General features: G+C 38.3%; 1 protein-coding gene across 1 annotated transcript in view; it reads right to left on the reverse strand.

Annotated features, from left to right (window-relative positions):
- Positions 1 to 23,733, reverse strand: part of LOC127971730 (X-linked interleukin-1 receptor accessory protein-like 2) — a 201,810-nt gene that overhangs the window by 168,808 nt on the left and 9,269 nt on the right. Inside the window, exon 2 of the mRNA XM_052574949.1 lies at positions 13,030 to 13,128. Within this exon, the coding sequence (XP_052430909.1) occupies positions 13,030 to 13,111 (82 nt within the window). The 5' untranslated portion in view covers positions 13,112 to 13,128. The remainder of the gene's footprint in view (positions 1 to 13,029; positions 13,129 to 23,733) is intronic.

Consider the following 23,733-nt stretch of genomic DNA (forward strand, 5'->3'; position numbering starts at 1 on the left):
CCATATCTGATTTTTAGGCCCATCTGTTTACATTTACTTTAGGCACGATTGGTATCCGACATCTGCATTTACATTCATTCCTGCCCAAAAGGATTGTCTGCAGTTATCGCTTTATTATGCACATAGTAGAACCTCGGGTTTTAAATGACCATTATTATTTGCCAGCATGGACCACGGCTGTCATGAATGTGTTGCAGCACAAAATCTGACTGAAAGAATGAAGACCGCAAAATAACGGTAAATTTGTTATTTGATTTACTGCTCATAAGAGATAGAATTCTTTAGTGATATAAAGATTATATTTATTGAAATGAATTTGAATAAATTACTGAGAGAGAGAGAGAAGGAACGTAATGAATGTACGCACCCACGTGTGAGGGAGCGAGTGATTATGAAGCAGTGTGAACAAGCTTGTCTGTTTAATTACAAAAACTGCAAAGTTATCACCTCATTGCTGAGAAATATAATGTAGCTTTCAGCTGTTGAATGTTCAAGAGGATGAAACCCAGCTCCTGAATGTGTAATTTCTTACCTATGATAGTTTTCATCTCAATAAAATGTGAGCGCATACAGCACATCAGCATTAAACTTCATTAAAAATCTTTATGAGCTACCTGTCCCCCTCGCACTGGGAGATGTGAGGAGAATCGGATATGTGTGTTACATAGGTCGGATGTCCAGGTATCGGATGTGTATCCACTTAAAATCATTTGGAAGTGGCTCAGATCAGATGCGATAAAATCAGATCTTTCAGTTTTTGTGTGCAACATATTCAGATCTGTGTCAGATGTGAGCAACAAATCCGCTTTTTTTGTGCCAGTGTGAACGCAGCATATGTCATGTTTTCACTGTAAGAAGACTGGTGTTGTTCTGGAGCCGATGAGAGCGACCCTGACGCCCTCAGAGATCCCCCAGCCCCACTAACACCACGAAGTGAGGAGAGGCGCAGCTGCCGTGCTCAGGTACATTAAAATGTAATTAAAGAAGCTTCATTAGAGGCATGTCTTCGGAGAAGCATGTGCTCCATGGGCCTCACATCCACACAACCAACACTTCACCAGAGGCTTTCGAAAGCATTCAACTCTAATTAAATGATAGCTGTAATCCTTTTAGATGCTAAATGAAACCAGAGCATGCACATCTGTCATTTCAGTCGACTGGAAACACGCTGCAGAAGCTCTGCAGAGAATTGTGTTCGGCTCTTTTGTCAGGAATCCATGCTATTTCTGTCCCATTTCGTTTCACCGTGACCGATCCCACAAGTGAGCAGAAAGATTTCCACAGAAACAGATTGATTTCCATCATCATAAACTTCTGCACATGCAAAATACTGCAACTCATTTAATTACAACCAATAAGACTAAGACTTATGTGTTAGTTCACCCTCGGCTAGGGCTGGGCGATATATGGCAAAAATATCTTGATTTATTTATTTACTTTTGCTTTAAATATAATGATTTTTCATATTTTGCAAGCTGTTTGAGTATTACAGCCAAACTAATTTCCCTATTATAAAGAAAGCCTTTCAAAGTAAGAAAATATTAAAAAGTATGGCATCTATTTAGGCCAAATCTTTGTCATCATTTTATATTTTTTTATTAAAAAATGAGAACAAAGATACACATAACAGATACACAAAATATACAAATAAAATAAACATCATTTTATGTCCAGGTATAAGCTACAATCTGGGGTATTTAGTCTAATTGAAACAATCTAATGAACAAATATTAAAATAAAACAACTATATGTACACATTGATTCCTATTAAAGCAACTGTATTAATGTTTCAGTCAAGAGTATTGAGTCCGTTTTCTCTTTGTGTTTGGTATTTTATTAACATTAAAGGAACAATTCACCCACAAATTAAAATAGGCTACCTTCATTTATTCACTCAAAAGTTGTTTTAAACCTGAATGCATTTCTTTCTTCTGCTAAACATAAACTCTATTTTGAAGAAGGTGGAAAACCAAACAGCTGCTGGTTCCCAGTGACTTCCAGAGTGTGTGTGTGTGTGTGTTTTGTTTTTCTTTTCTTTTTCTACTATTAAAATCAAGGTGGACCAGCAACTGTTTGGTTTTCTAGCTTCTTCAAAATATCATATTCAGTGTTAAGCACAAGAGAGAAGTTAATATAGGTTTGGGACAACATATGAGTGAATAAACAATGACTGAAATTAAATGTGAGGGTGAACTATCGCTTTAATTACAGTCGACAGCATGTAGTCTGTCCCTTTAAGACCTCCACACATCTAAAATACAGACATGCATCTGTTTCTTTCAGTTGTTTACTTTCACCTTAGACAGAAGCAACTGAGGCTGTACATAACCTTGTGTGTTTTGATAGTATTAGCACAAAACATAAATGAGTTCAGTAATCAGGAGCTGTTTGATGGGCTGTTCAGGTCTCGACAGAACAGCACACTAAAGCAGATGCAATTTTTTTTATATATTAGTGATTATTATTAGAGATTAGTGTCCTGTGAGAGTAAGACTGATGTTAATATATGTCATGTTAGACAGTAGACTAGATTGATTCAGCAGCGCTAGAACTGCAGCTGGGAGAATGTGTGCTGCACGATTCAATTATATTTCTTAAAAAGCAGAACGTGGAGACATTTTTATCGTCCACGATCATAATTCTTCATTCATATCGCATAAATCGTGGACCACAAGGGCACTCTAGTGTCGGACCTGGGGCCTGGTGCAATCTACAGTACAAATACCAATTCTGAGATAGAAATAAACGTATAGAGTTATAATGTAACAATGAATAAAGTGATCTGAACAAATACAGACGTTACTGTGCAACCCTGATTATGTTGCTCTTCACATCTTCATCTGGTTCATCGCGCGGTGTTGAATGAATCATTCTGTGCTTGTGATGCTCAGTCAAACAAATAAGACACATAAGAGATGTGATGTGAGGCAGAACGGAGCTCTCCGGGTGTCTGCTCTCACATTAGCTCCAATTACACCCAAAGGTAATTATCCATAACATCTGTATTTCAAAACGAGCATTTAATCTTCTCTGGCTGTTAATGAGGTCCGCTGTGGCTGGCGTTTGGCAGGAGTCCACACACACACAGTCCTGCTCCTGAAACACACACCAGAAGCCAGCCACGGCACCCATGTTCTGCTCTTAATGCATGCAACACAGACACACTCAGAATATTGAGCTCTTTTATTTATTGCTTTAGAGTTGATTTTAAAGTTTTAGTCATTTTGATTTTGTCATTTTTATTACACTTTTTTTTTTAAATGTTAATAACATTTTTTATTATTATTTAAGTTTTAGTTATTTTAGTCAAGTTAAACTAAATGAAATAAATAAATGTTCACTGAAATAAAATAAAATATATAAAAACGTATATATATATATTTTTTCATGTCTCAAATCTTGTCTACAGTAATGCACTTACTGTGTAAAAGAAGTCTGTGAGACAAGCCAATAATCATTAAAAGATATAAAGTTTAACATGAGACTGGTGTAACAGATCACAGAGCATAAGAACATAAGCAGAGAATCATATCCCTGCTACTATAAAGAGCACAAGAGCTGATGTTATTACACTCATTCAAATACATGTTTCACAGTATGTAAGCCCAAATTACTGTCTCTAGTTAACACATGCTGTCACTATTGTCTATTAATACTGCACATTTCCCATATTTCTTGATTCGTTCACACAGAACACATTTTTCCATTCCTCTGTACTTCTTCCTATGGTTTCTCTAAGCAAACACATTGGACGTCCAGCATCTTTTGCAGTGAGCTCTTTTGTGTTACTGACCGTGTCTCATATTTTTAAAGCACAGTGTGTGAACGCCTCGTGCCGTGCTGTTAGCAGGTTTAAGAAGCAGGGCTATATTTAGCAGAAGGAACTGTACGCATGTCTCAGCTCGGTGAACCCTGGGCAGATCTGACCCGCTCTCTCAGTCTCAGTCGAGCAGGGTTCAGGACGAGCGCCTGCTCCATTAACAGCCTGGCAGAAGCCGTCCACGCTACCTGAAGGATTCATTAGCAATTACGCCTGTGCTACTGAGCATGTCTGGAGGCGAGATGCACACCACGCTCTCCAAATAATAGCCAATTCTTCAGTTCTGTCCTAGTTTCCCAGCTCTTTTTGTTCAGAAATGCTCGCTCCATTCCCACCCGCCATGAGCCAGGCTGCTGCTTTCACTAAAATCATATTACTGCTATTTATTAAGGCAGCCAGAAAATTGCTGTGGGGATTCAGGAGTCAGGAGGAGGAGAAAAGGGAAAGAAGCGAGTGAAGAGAGCATCTTCTGGCATGTTCTGTTCAGTGCCAGAGAAGGAGCTCTTTGTCTGGCCTATCATTTCTCTCGCCTCCTCCCGCGAGCTTAAAACAGCACTACACAACAGGAGAGGGAAGAAAACAAAACCTGAATTATCCTGCAGCTTGTTCAGCTGGAAGACAAATTATTTCCTCTTGGTTAAACACTTTCTAAGGAAGAAGACAGCAGCACAGTAATGCCGGGCTAAATACGGTACGCTATCTAAGAGCAGATGAATATTAACTCACGAAACCTTTCAGATACTCTCAACTGACAAGCATTCCTTTCTGCTTGTTACTTCCAGCAGATGATTCACTGTAAACACTGCCTTCACACAGTGTTTCTATGGGAACTATAAGAGACCTCAGCGTCTCCAAACGTGGAGAGGAGCGCATGGAGAACGCCTGAAGTGCTGGAGTGCAGAGGAAGAGCAGAGGTCCATCAGCAGGATATTAGCTCTCATTGGTGGGAGGAAGATGGTGCAGATGTTCACAGTGCAGCGGACCGTGCTGAAAGACGACTCAAGCATGAAACCATCTAATCGTTTCCCACCAGCTCAATGCTGACAAAATGCACAAGATGTTGCTGAATATAAAAAGCATGCAGATTTTGGGTGTGAGTAAGTGAGAGCCTGAGGGATCTCATCTGACGCTCGCCGACCTGAGCCAGTGAAGCACTGTGCCCTAAAGAGTGTCCAGCATCCTGATGAGACACAAACACACACCAAAACACACAATCACAAATCTTTATTTTCAGCAAACAGACACAGAAAGGAGGTTCTCAAAAAATGTTGATGCTCAACCTCAGTAGTTTCAATGAATATTTTATGAGTTTATTCATTTTAGATGAAGTGTGCACTTTTTTCAGTGCTGCTCCTAAAATGCTCCTAAAAGCGTAGTTCAAAATCCTGATTTGTGCAATTCTGTTTGTGCAAATAAATAAATAAACAAATAAACAAACAAACATTACAGTTAAATAGACAAAATAAAATATTCATTCATGAATCATTAATAAAATTCCTATATATATATACTCACAATATAGTGTCTAGGTGATTTGAAGTGAAATGTCCACTTTTTCATAAAAGCTTGAAATTCGGTACAGGTTGACGCTCTGAAAACCTTCAGAAATGGAGTCATAGCAAAAACGTCTCTAGGTTACGTATGTAACCCTAGTTCCTCGAGGGAACGAGACGCTGCGTCAAACAACCTTTTGGGGAAACTCGTTTAGCACGAGCGACTCTGATTATCATATCTAATCTGTCTTATAGAAGAGCGTGACGTCACGGGCCGGGTGAGGTAAGCGACCAGGAAGCTATAATGGCACGAGCCGCGCAGCTGGCTTCAGCTTCAAGTACCAGCAAGCGCCAGCAGGGGAACTAGGGTTACATACGTGACCTAGAGACGTTCCTCTTCAGGAACTCAAGCTGTGTCGAACAACGCTTTGGGGAATGAGTACCAACGCTGGTTCATATTATGGCTATTATTTGATTTATTCTTTCTTTGATAATTAACTAATATTGTATTCAATAATAAAATAAAATATTGTTTTCAAGAATGCAATTAGATTAGATTCAACTTTATTGTCATTATGCAGAGTATAAGTACAGAGCTAATGAAATGCAGTTAGCATCTAACCAGAAGTGCAAGAATATAGTGTTTTATATACATAAAAGTGCAGAGTAAGTAAAGCTATGATATACAGAATGTACAGTGGAGTTGCTATATACAGTATTGATCAGAGTATACAGAATATAAATAGGAGTGCAATGTAGGAATTATATATACATTATGAACAGCAGCAGTGAATACAGTTGGATGAGTGTGCAATAGTATTGTTAAACAATGTATTCAATGCAAAATAATAGTAGTGCAATTTTTATAGAAATAGTTTACTGTGCTTGTACAGTAACAGCTTTAGACAGTTTACAGTGTAATGGCTTGAGCAATGTGCAGTCTGTGCAAAATATGAGCAGTGCAATACATGTGTTCAGTACTGTGACCAGCAGTGTTGGTCATCTTACTTTAATTAGTTACAGTTACAAATCACATTCAAACTGGTTGTCATAGTAATGACACTGACACTAATTTGTGGAGATTCAGGATAAGTTCAGGACAAGTTTTTGGATACGTTTTCAGGATACGTTCTGCCCGATACATTTGGATTTGGATACGTGTTTAGATATAATCAATGGCTACTTTTTTGTCTTTATCTGTTTTTTGTTCTATTGTTTTGTTGTTGTTTCTTGAAACATTGATTTAAAGTGTCAGTTATTGCATTATTTCAGTCAAACCTGTAGAACTCTTTGTTACCCCAAGCTACATATAAAAGCCTGATCAGTGGCATAAAAGTAATTAATGCAGTTTCCTAATCCTTTGCTACTCATTAACGCGTGGACTTCCCCTTTAAATAATGTGACGCACTGCTCCCTTTAAGTGTTAGAAGTGAATGAGTTGATTCAACATTTCGACACCTTCGTAAGGATGCGTTAAACTCGACAAAGCAGTTTAAAATAAAGGATGATTTAAAATGAAGGTGAATTAGCTAATTTTATTACACATATATATTTGTAATTGGCTATTAAAGTGTATATGGGAATATTGCATGACACACTGATCCTTTAACAATTCACTGGGGCAAAAACGCAAAAAAAAACACAAACCTTTTGGACAAATCTCGCAACATGATTTATCAACTGCCACAAATACTGCCTAAACAAAACACAGACTGAAATTGATCTTTGAACTTAGCTTTATTGCACGCTACCTTGCCAAAGCACTGACAGAGCCCAATGATCTAATGGTGTTGGTGAGCGCTCCAAATGCATATTCGCATGCAACAATCAGGCAACAGTTGCCAGCACTCGGATCCAGTGGCACACAGGCATCATCAGATTGACAGTACTCTAGCTCAGTGATGCTGGGGGATCCAGTCGGGCGGCAGTCAGATCTCAGGGTGACCGTGCTGCTAATGTTGTGCCAGTATGAGCGCTCATTGGCGCCCCTTCAGCTGTTAGCGCCCTAGACGAATGCCTAGCTGCCTATCCCTAGAAACAGCACTGGTAAAACATGTTGCAAATGTTAAAGGGATTATGTAGATTATCACAGATTTGAGTTCAGCTATAGGTTCACATTCAGACCACACATCGACTGCTCTTCATAATTAATAACAATTAGAAAAACAATCCACAAGATAATAAAATCAATCCTATCACATTGTGCTCCATTTCCCAGACACTGGGCTGAAGATGCCAGCAAGAGAGAGACGGAGTGAGATAATAGATGGCTTTGATGTGCCAGAGACCGATTTATGATTGATTTGAGATGCTGTTGCCATGGCCACTGCCTTCACACACACACACACACACAGAAACCCTTTCCTTTATTATTGCTATTATCTTAATAAAAATAAAACACAGTCTTCCTCACAGTACTGTAGAAAGTCAACATCCAATAACCTCCAATATAGATGAGCTGAAGATCAACAATATCTTCAAGAAAATTCATAAGATTAATATTTTTAGTCTAAAAAGATATTATTATTATTATTATTTTACATTAATAGTAGTGAAAACTTTGGTGTAATGCTGTCATTATGTCATGTGGAATCGTCAGTATAACACATTGTGACTGTGCCTCAGACACTATCAGCTCCATCTCTGTCTGTAAAAGCGTGCACCTAATGACCTGTACGGTTCGATTTCTGCAGGATTATTCACACAGTATCCAGTGCAGCTCATAACAGTACTGAATCTATAGCTACTAGCCCATTTGTCTTAAGGTTAAAGAACTCTGGGTTGGGATTCTTCACATTGACATGCTAGCATTGGTGCTGAAGAACTGTGCTACACTGCAGTTATTGATTCTTCTCACAAGAGCTTGGGTCAAGCTGGTTTCTTTTCAGACTACGTCCAGTCTTCGCCCAGCGAGACCAAAAAGCACATCCTGAGTCTCTTTCTCGTAGAGATCAGAAACTTCTTCAGGGTGTCTTTTGTGAGTTCCAGATTTGTAGGAGATCAGCATCCCTCGGCGCCTGATGTTTAAGGGAAGGTGTCGCTGCCAGTGTCGCTTCACCAAACCTCGTTCCACAGACAGAGGTGCTAGAGGGTACAGATGAGAACTGATGGTGTAATAGATCACGGTCTCTCAGTGAGAGAAGCTGGATAGAGCTCAGCCCAACACTGGGATCTGGTTCAGTAAAATGACGGTTGAATAATCACACACAGTGCCAACATAAGTGCACAATGCATGTGTATGTGCTCAGAAGGATCCAGAAATAGTTTGAACACCTCTAGAAATAATACAGATATATGTGTAGCTACCATGTGTCTCTCTTATATGGGTCTAAGTAAAACAGGTTCAGTTTTGACCGATGATGATATACCGTGACGCTTTGCATTGAAACGTAGCCTACTTATGCACCGGAAACACTGAAAGAAGTCATGTGACCTACACGTCAGATTAGTGAAAGTGAAGTGACATTCAGCCAAGTATGGTGACCCATACTCAGAATTCGTGCTCTTCATTTAACCCATCCGAAGTGCACACACACACAGCAGTGAACACACACACAGATACATGATCTGCTTATCCCTTTTTCAGCTGTTTTTTTTCTTGTCAAATTACTCTCTGGAAGCACAAAGCAGCATTTCTTCAGTCTTAGGACACTTTAGGGACACTTTAATAATTAAATTACAATACATATATTACACTCCCAAGACCCTCATAAGGTGTAGATAGAAGAAAATTAGTTTTCTGGTGGGTGACTTCAGGCAAAACATTAATAGAAGCTTATTTTCCAGCTTTTAAGAGATTTCTCCAAGGGAAATTGTGTTTTTATTCACTGTCATGAGCAGTGTGGCTGATGAAAGTTATTTTAAAGGTTACATTTAAGTTTAACCATTTAACCTTGCGCTTCCTTGCTTGCTAACGCAATGCTCTGCCAGTTGAGCTACAGGAAAACTTGAACAGTAGATGCATGATGGGCCTCTTTACACTCTGTATTCAACACTTGTTTATGATTGGTCAGTTGAACATGTCCCTGTGTGTATGATATTCACTACTGACCACATGCATGTCATAGGTCTCAAATTAGATCAGCTCACAATTCACAATTGTGGAAATGACCTTCAGAATTAATTTAATGGATCAGACATTCCCAGATGGAGTAAAAAATGTTAAGAAACACGAAGTACTAGATGATAAAGACCTTAAAACAGAGGAAGATGTTATATGGTGTAACTAAATATATTATGTAACTAGTCCACACAGTTATTACAGCTGGAGATTAATAATATATATATATATATATATATATATATATATATATATATATATATATATATATATATTACCATGTTGCGGTGCTCATCTTGTTACAAAGCTGATTGTCTCATACATTAAAATCAGGGCTGGACTGGGAACAGTTTTCAGACCTCACACATCTCTCAATCTGTCCTGTGGCCAACCCACCAAATGAAGCCAAATCACAAAGAATAATAGCCATCATAACTTGCTTTTATTAAAGCTCTTTCTCTTAAATCCAGATGTGTTCTTGCCTGTACTGTGCTGCTGTCATCATTATCACTCAGAGCATCACTCGACTGGCAAAGCCAAATATAATTAAATAATATTTAATTTTGTAGAAAACTACCTTGAATATTTTAGGAAAAATAAATAAAAAGGAAATAAAAAGCTTCAGAGCTAAAATCGATCAGGAAATGGCACCCAGTTCTTCCCAGAGGGCTTTTCTTCTGTATATGAGCCGGCATATACTGGAGATCACTGGAGAGAAGACAAGGCGACTTTACAGATCTAACTCTGAATTTATAATTTGTTTAATAATTTATATGTTTAGTATATGCAAATGACAATCTGAACTTTGCCTTGATATAAAAAGGCACTTTATGAAATATTAAAAGGAGATTTACTGTTCACACCCTGGCACAGCTAGCCAGTTTAGTAGCTATATATGGCTCATGTTTTCCCCTGTCATGACAATAGCAATGTATGGAAATATACATGACACTGTTGATGTGTTTGGTCACATGTGATAGTCATGTGGCATCGGCGCTGGCTCAAGTCAGATTGCGATCGGTTTGTGCGACGCTGCATAAAGAAGATCACACAAGTTTTTATTAGGGCCGGGACTTTAACGCATTAATTAAGATTAATTAGTTACACAAAAAATAACATGTTAATTAAGATTAATTAGTTACAGGAAAAAAAAATCCAGCATTTTTAATAACGTATTATTGCACCGCGGAACGTTTCTCACTGGATGAGTTTCGGCGGACCGATTATACTGGAGCACCAACTAGCGTTCGCATATCACCGCCTTCTTTTACTGTCTATGATCACCGCAGCACACATTGAGCCTCAAGTATCACCTCAACGCAAAACATATCACAGCTAGCGTGGACTTTACATTTTATGTTGAACTATATATTATTTTGTTGGTGCAACAGTTTATGTTGAAGTCTTTATTGTTTTGGCCAAGGTTATTGAGAGTTGGACTTAGTATGTTATGGCCTCTGAAGCAACAGAGAGATGTTTTCTAATAGTCAGGGTTTCCAATGTTCTGAATGTAATTGACAGTATTGTGTTTTACTTAAAAAACACCTTACAGAAGGTTCCAGCACCTATAAGCTTCCTGAATTTCTGAAATGTACTATTTCTAAATTGTTTCTAAATATGCTATTGCTACACTTCATGGCAAAAATTGCACTGGTCTGCTAGACTTGGTTGAACAAAAATAAACAATATTTTGTTGCTTAAGCTTATCTATTCAGTCATTATTCAATGGTATACTATAAATCCATGTGAAAAAAAATTACTTCTCACTGTTCTCAGGTCAAATATTTATATGCGATTAAAATGCGATTAATTTCGATTAATTAATTACAAAGCCTCTAATTACTTAGAATAATTATTTGAATCGAGTCCCAGCCCTAATTTTTATTTAGCAGTATTTCTGTTTTCTGTGTCCCTCTTCAGGGGCTGCATCAGGTCACACTAATAATATAACAAGATAACCTTGTTTAAGATAAAATATTGGTTTCGTCTATTCTGCTAGGTACTTATACTATATTGACTGGGTTTAATAGAATTGCATTACTAATAAAAAGAGACTAAAATACAGTTCTCATTGACTAAAACTAGACGAAAGTAGTCATGGACAATAGTTGACCGAAACTTGACTAGACTAAAAATAGTATGAATGTGAGTAAAACTAATAAAAACTAAAAAGACAGCTTCACATAAAGATTAGATTAAAACTAAAACAGAACAACAGTAATGGGAGGAGAGGATTTGAATCAATCCCTGATTTATTTGCTGTGATCAGTTTACTGTAACTCGCACCATTATCTTACACCCCTAAAACGATGTCTGAGCCCATTCTGCATCTGTGTTTGTAGTTGATTATCACAACCTGATTATCATTGACATTAATGGAAATGACTTGTATCTGTGTTCTTTAATTTGTTCCTGATCAGTAGGACAGCAGTTATTTTGTTTAGTAAATCTGACCCTTGTGTGTCATGGATCGTAAGCTGTAGTTTCTGAGATTTAGCAAGAACCCCTTTGAGACTGAAGCTGATTTCCACCAAAGCTGTCAGTGTAATAGAGAACCATTAACATCTGACATGAACCCATCCATCTGACAGATTCTCTAAAATCAATACCAAAGTATTACTTGTTTCAGCCAAAAATGCTGAAGGAAGCTTTGATTAAACCTTATCTGTGGTTAGAAAGACAGAAAAACAGATCAAAATAAAATTCTCCAATCACCAGATGCAAGTGAAAGGAACCAGGGCATAAAAGATGAGTAAAGTTGATGTGAGAAATGCAAATTCAAGACATACAAACTGTCTCCACAGAAAATACATCCATCGCACATCTTCAGAGAAACATTAGCTCTTTTCTCCAGAATTCCTTGTGGGAACGTATACAAATGTGTTTTAATGTTTCGTTATAGGTGCTGTTATATGATTAAATTCCTCAAGTGTGATTTACATTTTCTTTTTAGCGTTCATTAGACTTCCTTTGGCAAATGCAATGGTTACAGTAGATAATAGTATTCCTCAGAACCAGAATCAGAGCTCATCCCTGTGCTGTTTCACAAAGATTCAAAGCACAGCGTTTATCCAGAAATTCATCTTTAAACTGGTGTCGTGCTAGCACAACAAAACTCTACTACATAACGTTTAACAAAGCAGCTTCACAAACACACACACACACACACACATGTTAATCATGCATATTAAACACAGGAAACACTTCTGCTTGTTTGGTGGCACAGTAAAGCGTACATGCCCAACTCTGAAATCTGTGGCTGGTGAGAAACTGACAGTCGAGATTGCCTCTGTGTTTTTACCGCCCACATAAATGCCCGTTTGGTGCTGATAACATAATTGCTGAACGCACACAGCACCCACACAAACACACACACAATGCAGCAGGAGAAAACAGTTATGTGATGGTGTGGAGAGCCAGGGTTCTTCCCTGAAATAACACAACAGTTCACAGAGACATTTAATCAAAAGCCACTCCATTACTTCTCTGTAAACGGTTCAAGCAGAGCACGAGTGATGGAAACACTGTTTACTCCACAGTCCCTTCATGAGTCTGACGCCAACAACAGGAGAGGCTTGACCTCCAAAATATACTTCCACCCAACTCTGCAGCGCACGCTCCCGCTCTGAAACAGTGCTGTGAGAGGAGGGTCATACCTGAGTTCCTCTTGGAGATGTATTTGAGATTGATGGAGGCCGCTGAATTGATGAGGAGGAGCATGAATCCAGCCAGCTTCATCTTCCAGGTGTGTGCAGCTACAAGAAACCAGAATACACAACAATAAGTCCTGGTTTCTTTCTTTCTTTCGTTCTTTTTTTTACTTGAACGTGCAGCATAAAGTTATTTCATTGTGTAAAACAAAAACACAAACACCCCTCTCCAGTACAAGAGAAGGGACAAACAGGAAGCTTTGGACTGAAGACATCGGGCAGTCCAATGTGTTTTAAATTACAAATAAAAGCAGACACGTGTTTCTCTTCTAAATATTCCAAATAATCAAGTCTGTATTAAATAACTATATTACAGCACTGAATGTATGCGGAAACAGGTTTGTTATAATCATAAACTACTGATTTTAAAACGTTACTGTCAGTTAATATAGCCTCTCTTCTGATTTGAACAAATACACTCAGTCTCACTGGATATCGGCAACAGATTTTAAGTTAAATATCATACTGTTCAAATCATGATGCAAAACTGTGTATGAATATTCAGTCTGTCACCCAGAGAACCGGTCTCAATACTCATCTGCTCACCTGTTTCTCTTCTAACTGTGTGTCTGTGTGCTCTCAGCTTCTAGTCTCCGTTCGATCGCTCCAGTAATTGTGGTTTATTCGTCCTGATCTCATGCTGGTTTCCTGCCTAGATCAGAGGAGGGAAGCTCTCTAAACGCTTGCTTCTCTCTGACCACCAGCTGTGAGCATCTTCTGATGATCCTGTCCTGCTGCTGGACCGATGTCTGCTCATGAACCCTGTCTGTCCTTGACTTCACTCTCATCTCATCCTCACACACTTTCACTGATTTCTTAGCTTCAACCCCTGCCTGCCTGACCTCCCGCCTGTCCTGTCTGTCCAGTCCACTCTACATTTGAGCTTGACTGATACAGTCTGATGTTTGTACACATAACCAGCTCCATATGTGTGTTTCTCTGGTGTAGTAGACGTGCTGGGCAGCGCACCAGGTACAGCACTGCACTAGTGATGTGAAGCGCTGGAGGACGAGATGTGTTATTAATGTGTACTGCTTCTGCACCACATTCACACATGTACCACAGATATACTGCAGACTGATCATGTGTGAAATGGCCATTGCATGAGAGAAGCAACATTAAATCCAGGCTAACGCTGGAATGACATGGTTCACCATGAGAAGCACAGCGGAAGGTTTATTATGGGTCCTGAGAAACTACATCCATCAGGCAGGGCCAGCCTTTAATGGGCTTTAAGGGTATAAGGGACACAAAATGTCTTGCTAAAGCTGGAGAATATTGATCTAGTGACATTTATGCACCAATTATATGCTGTTCTGTGGTCATTATAATTCTGAGGATTCTACAGAGACTTGGTTAAATGTCTTTGGCGGCTGTAGCTTTATATGATTTGGTCGTATGGTGAACATCGGTATATTTTTCTGTCAGTTACTTTTCACATGATTTTTATATGTAATTAATTTGTCATTAAAATCATCTCTAACTTGTTGAATATAATTCAAACACATGATTACCCAGTATCCAAGATATTTATGACAGACCAGAGCACTCTGGCATCCCATTTTGAACATTTTATTGATGTACCACTGAGGAACAAACTCTCTAATTCGACTCCTCCAGATGTGCATGTGTTATCGTGGAAAGAGAAAGCAGGCTTTATAAAGAACAACCTCTGTGCATCAAGCATTCTGTCAGGAGCTGAGCACGCTGACAGTCTAATTTAGTCTTCTACAGTCTTCCACAGTATCTCTGCAGAGATGTTTTCAAACAGACCGTCCCCTGACGCTGCTAAACATCTCTACAGATTTTCCCCTGAAGAGCCGCCACACACACACAGCTATTCTCAAATAAACAGTCAGGTCTGAGGCATTCACGGGGCTGCCATCTGCTCGGGCAGCATTACCTCTGGAGGAATTCCCCAGTGAACGCAGGCTAAAGTGAATTATGTGCCGAGGTGTAACGCAGGACTGACTCCATCTGATGTGAGCCTCGTGGGAACCCTTTTGTGTTCACTTCTACACCGGGGATCCAGCTAACCTGATCAATGCTGCCCTGCTCAACAGACTTCTACAGCTTGCAGAAAAAATGCATTGAGGCCTTTTTCTTCACATTATTCAAAATTGTTCAACTGCAAACGTAAACTTCATTTTTGTAAAATAAAATGTGAGTGTAATCTGTGCTTTTATGTTGCAAGGGAGTCGCTAAGTTGTCCACTATATGGTGATCTGGGGGGTTTGGTTGGCTGTAGAGCATGTTTTCAGTTTTCATCATCCACCATGAAGAGAAGTTTGATATGTTATGCCGAGTTCACACTGCACAATTTTAGCACACTCTGCTGCTCTGTGTTTCACGGAAACCTGGCTGAATGACGACATACCGGACAGAGTGCTCCATCTGCTGAGTTTCCAGCTGCTCAGAGCGTATCGCGACGCAGAATCAACGGGGAAATTGCTCGGCGTGGGAAATGCTCTTACATCAACAAAAGGTGGTAATGTAGCAGTGTTATAGAAGATGTGCTGTCCCAATCTAGAAGTGCTCTTCAATAACTGTAAATCATTTTATTCACTGCACAAGTTTAACTCTTTCATTCTGGTGAGTCCTCAACAAGCACACGTGAGCTCAGCTTTACAGAAACTGGCTGATCAGATCACAAACACAGAACAACAACACCGGGACTCTGTTTTAATCATTCATAGGGACTTTAATAAAACAAATCTCTCCCATGAACTGACAAAATACAGACAGCACATCACATGTCCCACCAGAGACAGTAATATATTGGATCACTGTTACACCACAATAAAGAATGGATATTACTCTGCTCCACGGGCATCTTTGGGGCTCTCTGATCACTGTTTGGTTCAGAATCAGAATCAGAAAGAGCTTTATTGCCAAGCATGCTTGTGCATACAGGGAATTTTCATTTTAATGACATAAGCTTCCAGTACACAGAGACAACAACACGCAGACAAAAAAAAAAAAGTACATATAAAGACAAATATTAAAAAATAATTCGAAAAAAATATATACATTGGGGGAGGAATGGAGAAAATGTCTTGTATAAATGGGTTAAATACACACTGGAAAAGAGATCAGAGTTCCAGCGACTCGGCATCAGTGTGAAAAGGTCTGAAGGAGATTACCAACTTAATTTGGATAATAAACTGGATTACATCTGACCACTATGCTCAACTCAGAGGACTGTAAGAGACAGTGTGTTCATGGAAACATGGTTCAGCAACAGTGTTCCTGACTGCACTATTCAGTTCGATCAGCTGACGTGCTATCCAGCGGACAGAGCTCTCATCGAGGGAGGGAAATCTCTGAATGGTTAAACTCCCCAGTACTTGAGTGAGCTTGAATCACATTATACTTCTTCACATCCACTGCAACCTCAAAATTATGAACAGTTGATAATACCTAGAATATCAAAATTGACCGCGGGCAGTAGATCATTTTTCTATTTATCGCTCAAACTCTGTAGCAGTCTCCCTAACATTATTCACGAGGCAGAAACACTCTGACAGTTTTAAATCTAGACTAAAGACTCTTGTTTCATCATCATAAGCGACTATTGGTCAGTTTTTTTCAGCTTTATCCCAATGTTACTGTGGTTAGCTGGATGGTGGACCAGATGGTGGACCTGCATCCAGGAATAACCACAACACAGCCCTTGAATATCAGTGAAGGCCGTCAGTACAGATCCTAAGACCTGAGTGACTGCACAAACCCTGAGGACAGATCTTCAGTGAAGACCTTGTCGTCTAGACGAGCCCTCAGCACAGATTCCTACAGTGCCAGGACCAGCTGGGACCATAATCAGCTGATTTATCTGTTAGCAAAATTCTGTAAAACATATATGGGAAAGTCCAAACACGCAGGCCTACTCTGCTTTTCACTGTGGTGACATCGGCTATTGAAGGCAACCCATACACTCATACTTACAAGAAAACCAGCAAATGTCAATCACTGGAGTAGTAGCCAGGGATGATTAAATGCTAACTGCTGTAATTATCTGAGCCATGCCTCTGAAGCCATCAAGTGATAAACACATATGACCCTAATTACTCATAAATTATGGTGCTGATTTTACATAAAATATTGCTGATTATAGGTCTGGGGCCGAATTCACGGAAAGAAGTTAAGAAGTTACTTGAGATAAATTCTAAATGGTTCACCAGAATGTTCCTAAATTCAAGGCTTAAAAACATCATAAGAGGTCCTCAAATATGTCTTATTGTCCTCAAGAACAAAATTATAGGCTTTGGTGTTACCTGACTGTATGGCGTTTCTTACAAAACTCTTGTCCACACTAATACATTTCTGACATTTCAGTTTGGACAAAACTTTTGGAAAACACTTGAAAACACTAGCGTGTGATGTAGCTAATTAGTTATATTGTAATGATTTATATTTGTAACAACCCAGTAAATTAATTAACCTTATAGCCCTCTTCAGTCATTTTTTACCAAAAATGTGTATATTTTGAAATTTAAAAAATTTTGCTTCTTCGGAATTAGATGACACTTGGTGACTTTTGTCACATTAGCAATATGAAAGCACAAACAAATAATGGACATGATTCGGATATGTTAAAGGGTAAAAAAAATGATCGACATGGGAATCAGTGAATCTTTTTGGTGATACAAACTACAAATCAGCCACTGGTCAGAAAAAATAGTGTGCAGCAATCAAGGGGTCTAGAATATCAGGAGTGCAAATTAGACACCAACGCACACATACAAACATACATACACAGAAATAAACAGGTAAGACTGCAACAGAGCACATTTTGAAAATATGTGAAAAAAACATTTATTGAATTACATTGAATAAAATATAAAGGAATTCCAAAATGTTTGTATAAAGTGTTTTGAATTATCACTATCCATTCCTCATTTTGTTAGATTTTTTAATTATTAAATATTGAGTAACAAAAATGATTCCTATGTGTTTTCTTTCTAACAAGATTTTAATGTTTGACTCTAATAATAATGTAAACTGATACGTTTCTAACCAAAAATATCTAAACCTTGACAAAAGTAGTCTTTTAGAATGTCTAGATATATGTCTAAATGCAAAACCTAAAAAAAATGAATAAATCGTGTCTAAAAAACAATGGGAATACAAAAGCCTCTCTATATATCTACACTGAACAAAATTATAAACATAACACTTGATTTTGTCCCCATTTTTCATGAGCTGAACACAAAGACCTAAGACTTTTTCTATGTACACAAAAGGCAGTTTTGTCTTATTGTTCACAAATCTGTCTAAATCTGTGTTAGTGAGCACTTCTCCTCTGCCGAGATGCTGATTAGACAGCATGATTACAACCACATTACAACCTACTGTATATATCTATGTATGTATGTAGTAATGGAGAAAATAGCTCATTAAAATTGTATAAATATTGCATAGTATCATCAAATTCCCTCAAAATAATAAATAATAAGCAAACAAATATTATTGAACAAAAAATATATTACATTGATTTTCCTAATTAAATTTCAATGCTTCAGTCACTTTTGACCGTGAAGGAGAACAAGTCTGACTCCTAAACATAAAGGGCCAGAGGGTTAAACATCTTAGCTTTTATGGTTAAAGACAAGTTGAAGCTTATCCTAGATTATATAAAATATTGTTGTCTTAAGATCAGCCTTTCAAAAAATTTTTTACTATTTTGGATGATTTTGAAATATCAAATATTCTAAACTTTATTCTTAAGTTTGAAATGAAGAAGTAAGCCACTGTAGAGACCTGAAGACCTCTGTTAAACCCTACAGTGAAGGCATTCATCTTTGTTGCCAAATTTGGTGATCTCAGTGTTGTCTTTGATTAAATGGAAGGAGTTTTTGCATATCCAAGAGTTAATTTCATCAATACACCGGCACAGGTAGTTGGTGGGGTAGTCATTCAGGCTACATATCTGAATAAAAGACAGGAACTTTTGGAAATGTGAAGGCATCAAACACACTACTGTGAAAATATATAGTTTATTCATGTTTTTCAAATCTACAGGTAGTAAATAATGTATATGAACAATACAGTACTAATTTACAGCATTTTTTACAGAATATAAAATATTCTACCTTATGTGATAAAAAGGAGGGGGAAAGTATGTAAACAGATTATTTTGGTTATTTTCCAGCAGTGTAACTGATTTTTTAGCCAATTTACAGCAAGAAATAAGAGAAAAATTAAGGTTTCCTTCATATTTATAGGAAACTTAAATGTTCTCTTATTTCTTTCTTGTATAGAAATATATATATTACATGTTTGCCCCCCCCCCCCTCAATTGTGAAATGATGTCCCTGCAGTAGATCTGCATTTTTTTCTGCATAGCTTTTATAATCAATTTGGTTTTTTTGCATATACAGGATGAACAATAGTGGTGCAACAATAGAACCTTGAGGTACTCCGCATGTCATTGACGTCCACTTAGACCTGGGGTGGGGAACATTGATCCTGGAGGGCCTATGTCCCTGCAGAGTTTAGCTCCAACCCTGAAAAAAAAAAAAACCTACCTGTATCCTGAAGACCTTGATTAGCTTGTTCAGGTGTGTTTGATTAGGGTTGGAGCTAAACTCTGCAGGGACACAGGCCCTCCAGGATCAAGGTTCCCCACCCCTGACTTACACTAATGGTTACCTTTACTCACACAATAACCTCTCCCTACTAAGTACAGTATGACCTGAACCATCTGAGAACCATTCCAGAAAGCCTGACCCTGTTTGGCAGTCTTTCTAAAAGTATGTTGTGACTGACAGTGTCTAACGCAGCACTGAGATCGAGTAGTACAAGCAACGATAATTTGCCAGAATCAGCATTTAAGCGAATTTCATTTATTATCTCTACAACTGCCTCTGTGCTGTGATGCAGTCCCTCAACGGCACTTGAAATGGATTGACTTAAAAGGAATGACTTCCGACAGATCAATGAAAGGTGTTTATTACATTTGAAATATGGATATTTTTCTTGCAAGACATTTTATTATGGATATGTGCACTTTATTGGACCTCTTGTGGACTGTTCAACAGAAACACCCACCAACTGCAATCATAACACTTGGAGGAGCCAGGACAATTTTTTATATAACTCCGATTGTGTTCATTTGAAAGGAGTCATATTTTCATTTTTGGGGAAACTAACCTTTTAATGGTTGGGTAGTGTGTGATGCCACGTATTTTACTTTTTAATATATATATATATATATATATATATATATATATATATATTAAATGTGAGCCAAGAACTTTCTATTTTATCATTAAATTACTCTATTTGAATGTATTTCAGTAAAAGTTGCTAAGGTGCAGGAACCCAGAGCGAGGAATGAGGAGACCAGGAGTACAAAATTAAGGAATTTGCTCATATCATGGGGAATCATACATGGCACAAGGAGTAGACTTCAACAATACCAGACACTGGATGAAAGACAGGGAACACTATTCTTACAAAGAACAGGAGAATGGGATGACAAGACACACCTTGGATCAAATCAACATAATCAGGACAGGAACAGGAAACTAACCAAATATGGGCATGGGAAAGACATGGGGAGCAAAATGCAACCAAAACTCGGAACAAAGTCTGACAACAAGTCAAGTCAACTTTATTTATTTAGCACTTTATTGTGTCAAAACAGCTTTACAGTGTTAAACAGGAAAATAGTTTGTCAATAATGCCTACAAAATTCAATTCTGCTTTAAAGCAGCTCTTAAAAGAGGACAATAGTAAAGTCAATACTTCAGTTGAAGTCAGTTCATTGTTGATTTAGTGAAGTCATCATCCAGCTCAGTTCACTTCTATTCCAATAGTTTATGTGCAGTAAAGTCGACAATAATGCCAAAATTGATGCAACAGCAACAAGGAGGCCAAACTCCATCGGTGAGAATGGAGAACACAGAGTGCCGTGGTCTCACCGGTCCTGATGAACACTTCAGAATGTGCACGCTACAGTGAGATTTCTCAGCTCAGGTGACAGAAGTTCACTGGAGAAGCATGCTGGCACTATTAAGCCAGCTCTAATCACATCACAGGAGGAGAGCTGGCCGGAGTCGACTGGTCTCTCAGTAGAACCACATCAAGATGCTCTGCTTCTGTGTTTGTAAAAACAAACCAGCATCAGCACTTGACAACATATCCATGTCTAAAACGACACACTAAAGCCACCATCAAACACAAAATAAAACAAGAATTGCATAATTTTTTAAGACGTTAAATAAAAGTTGTGGCAAAAGCGATGCCACTAGCATCTACAAGAACATACTGTGAACTCCTCAAGAAGGTGTCAGTGATTACAACATACAAAATACCTTAACCATTATACCTCTGCCTACATAATTGCTTGTTCCATGCTATACAGTTATATAAACTAACTGTACATAAACCTAAGGCCTTCTGCTTAAATGTCTAATAGTTTTATTTGAATGTGATAATTTAGGTAAAAATTAAAAAAAGGGACTTTTACAGTGTTACAAATTATTTATATTTCAAATAAATGTTGTTTATATATATATATATATATATATATATATGTGTGTGTGTGTGTGTGTGTGTGTGTGTGTGTGTGTGTGTATGTGTGTGTGTGTGTGTGTGTGTGTGTGTGTGTGTGTGTACAGGTACTTCTGAAATAAGAATGTTGTGGAAAAGTTAATTTATTTCAGTAATTCAATTCAAATTGTGAAACTCATGTATTAAATACATTCAATGCACACAGACTGAAGTAGTTTAAGTCTTTGGTTCTTTTAATTCTGATGATTTTGCCTCACATTTAACAAAAACCCACCACAACAAATTAGAATATGTTGACATGCCAATCAGCTAATCAACTCAAAACAGTCTTCAGAATGGTCTCTCAGTTTGGGTCACTAGGCTACACAATCATGAGGAAGACTGCTGATCTGACAGTTGTCCAGAAGACAATCATTGACACCCTTCACAAGGAGAGTAAGACACAAACATTCATTGACAAAGAAGCTGGCTGTTCACAGAGTGCTGTATCCAAGCATGTTAACAGAAAGTTGACTGGAAGGAAAAAGTGTAGAAGAAAAAGATGCACAATCAAGAGAGAACCACAGCCTTATGAGGATTGTCAAGCAAACTGTATTCAATAATTTGATTGAACTTCACAAGGAATGGACTGAGGCTGGGGTCAAGGCATCGAGAGTCACCACACACGAGTCAAGAGTGTTCAAGTGTTCAATTTACTGAACCACAGACAACATCAGAGGCATCTTACCTGGGCTAAGAGAAGAACTGGACTGTTGCTCAGTCATCCAAAGTCCTATTTTCAGACGAGAGCAAGTTTTGTATTTTATTTGGAAACCAAGGTCCTGGAGTCTGGAGGAAGTTGCTTGAAGTCCAGTGTTAAGTTTCCACAGTCTGTGATGATTTGGGGGCAATGTCATCTGCTGGTGTTGGTCCATTGTGTTTTTTGAAATCCAAAGTCACTGCACCTGTTTACCAAGAAATCTTGGAGCACTTCATGCCTCCTTCTGCTGACCAGCTTTTTGAAGATGCTGATCTCATTTTCCAGCAGGATTTGGCATCTGCCCACACTGCCAAAAGCACCACAGGTTGGTTAAATGACCATGGTGTTGGTCACCAGACCTGAACCCCAGAGGGAATCTATGGGCTATTGTCAAGAGGAAGATGAGAAACAAGAGACCAAACAATGCAGATGAGCTGAAGACCACTGTCAAATAAACCTGGTCTTCCAGACCACCTCAGCAGTGCCACAAACTGATCACCTCCACGCCACGCTGAACTGAGACAGTAATTTAAGCTAAAGGAGCCTCTACAAAGTACCGAGTACATAATTAACATACTTTCCAGAAGGCCAACAATTCACTAAAATGTATTATTATTATTATTTTTGGTCTTATGAAGTATTCTAATTTGTTCAGATAGTGAATTGGTGTGTTTTTGTTAAATGTGAGCCAAAATCATCACCATTAAAAGAACCAAAGACTTAAACTACTTCAGTCTGTGTGCATTGAATGTATTTAATACACAAGTTTCACAATTTGAGTTGAATTGCTGAAATAAATTAACTTTTCCACAACATTCTAATTTAATGAGATGCACCTGTGTGTATACACACACACACACACACACACACACACACACACACACATATATATATATATATAGTTGAACTTTGAATCCCGATTTTTGACCCTGCCTAACTTCCAGAGTACAAAATCTGAGGAGCATCCAGGTGTTCTCATTTACTAAAGGCTTGTCTAAGAGGGAATCCGCAGACGCACCTCATGACAGAAGCAATGAGCTGTGTATAATGATTGACAGAGCGAGATTAAAAGACGTGTAAATACTGACACGCCACACACACCTTTGGTGATCCTCATCTCATTGTTTGCTGGTAGTTTATGGGGAGGTGAGAACTGTGTGTTGGACCGCAGACTCCTCCGTCTGACAGCTTCTTTAATCCTGCCAGGTAACATGCTTATCTCAATTCATCACTTATTCACCTGTCTCTTTATTCTTCTTTAGAATATTAAAGATCACTTAATGAATATCTAGTTTGGTAAATTCAAGTTTTCTATTTCTGTGTCGGCCTGATGATATTGCACTCCAACTGAATTTGGGTTCAAACAAGCCGATAGACCTTGTACCTGCACAGTA

This window comes from Carassius gibelio, chromosome B14, assembly GCF_023724105.1.
Source record: "Carassius gibelio isolate Cgi1373 ecotype wild population from Czech Republic chromosome B14, carGib1.2-hapl.c, whole genome shotgun sequence".
NCBI classification, from domain to species: domain Eukaryota; kingdom Metazoa; phylum Chordata; class Actinopteri; order Cypriniformes; family Cyprinidae; genus Carassius; species Carassius gibelio.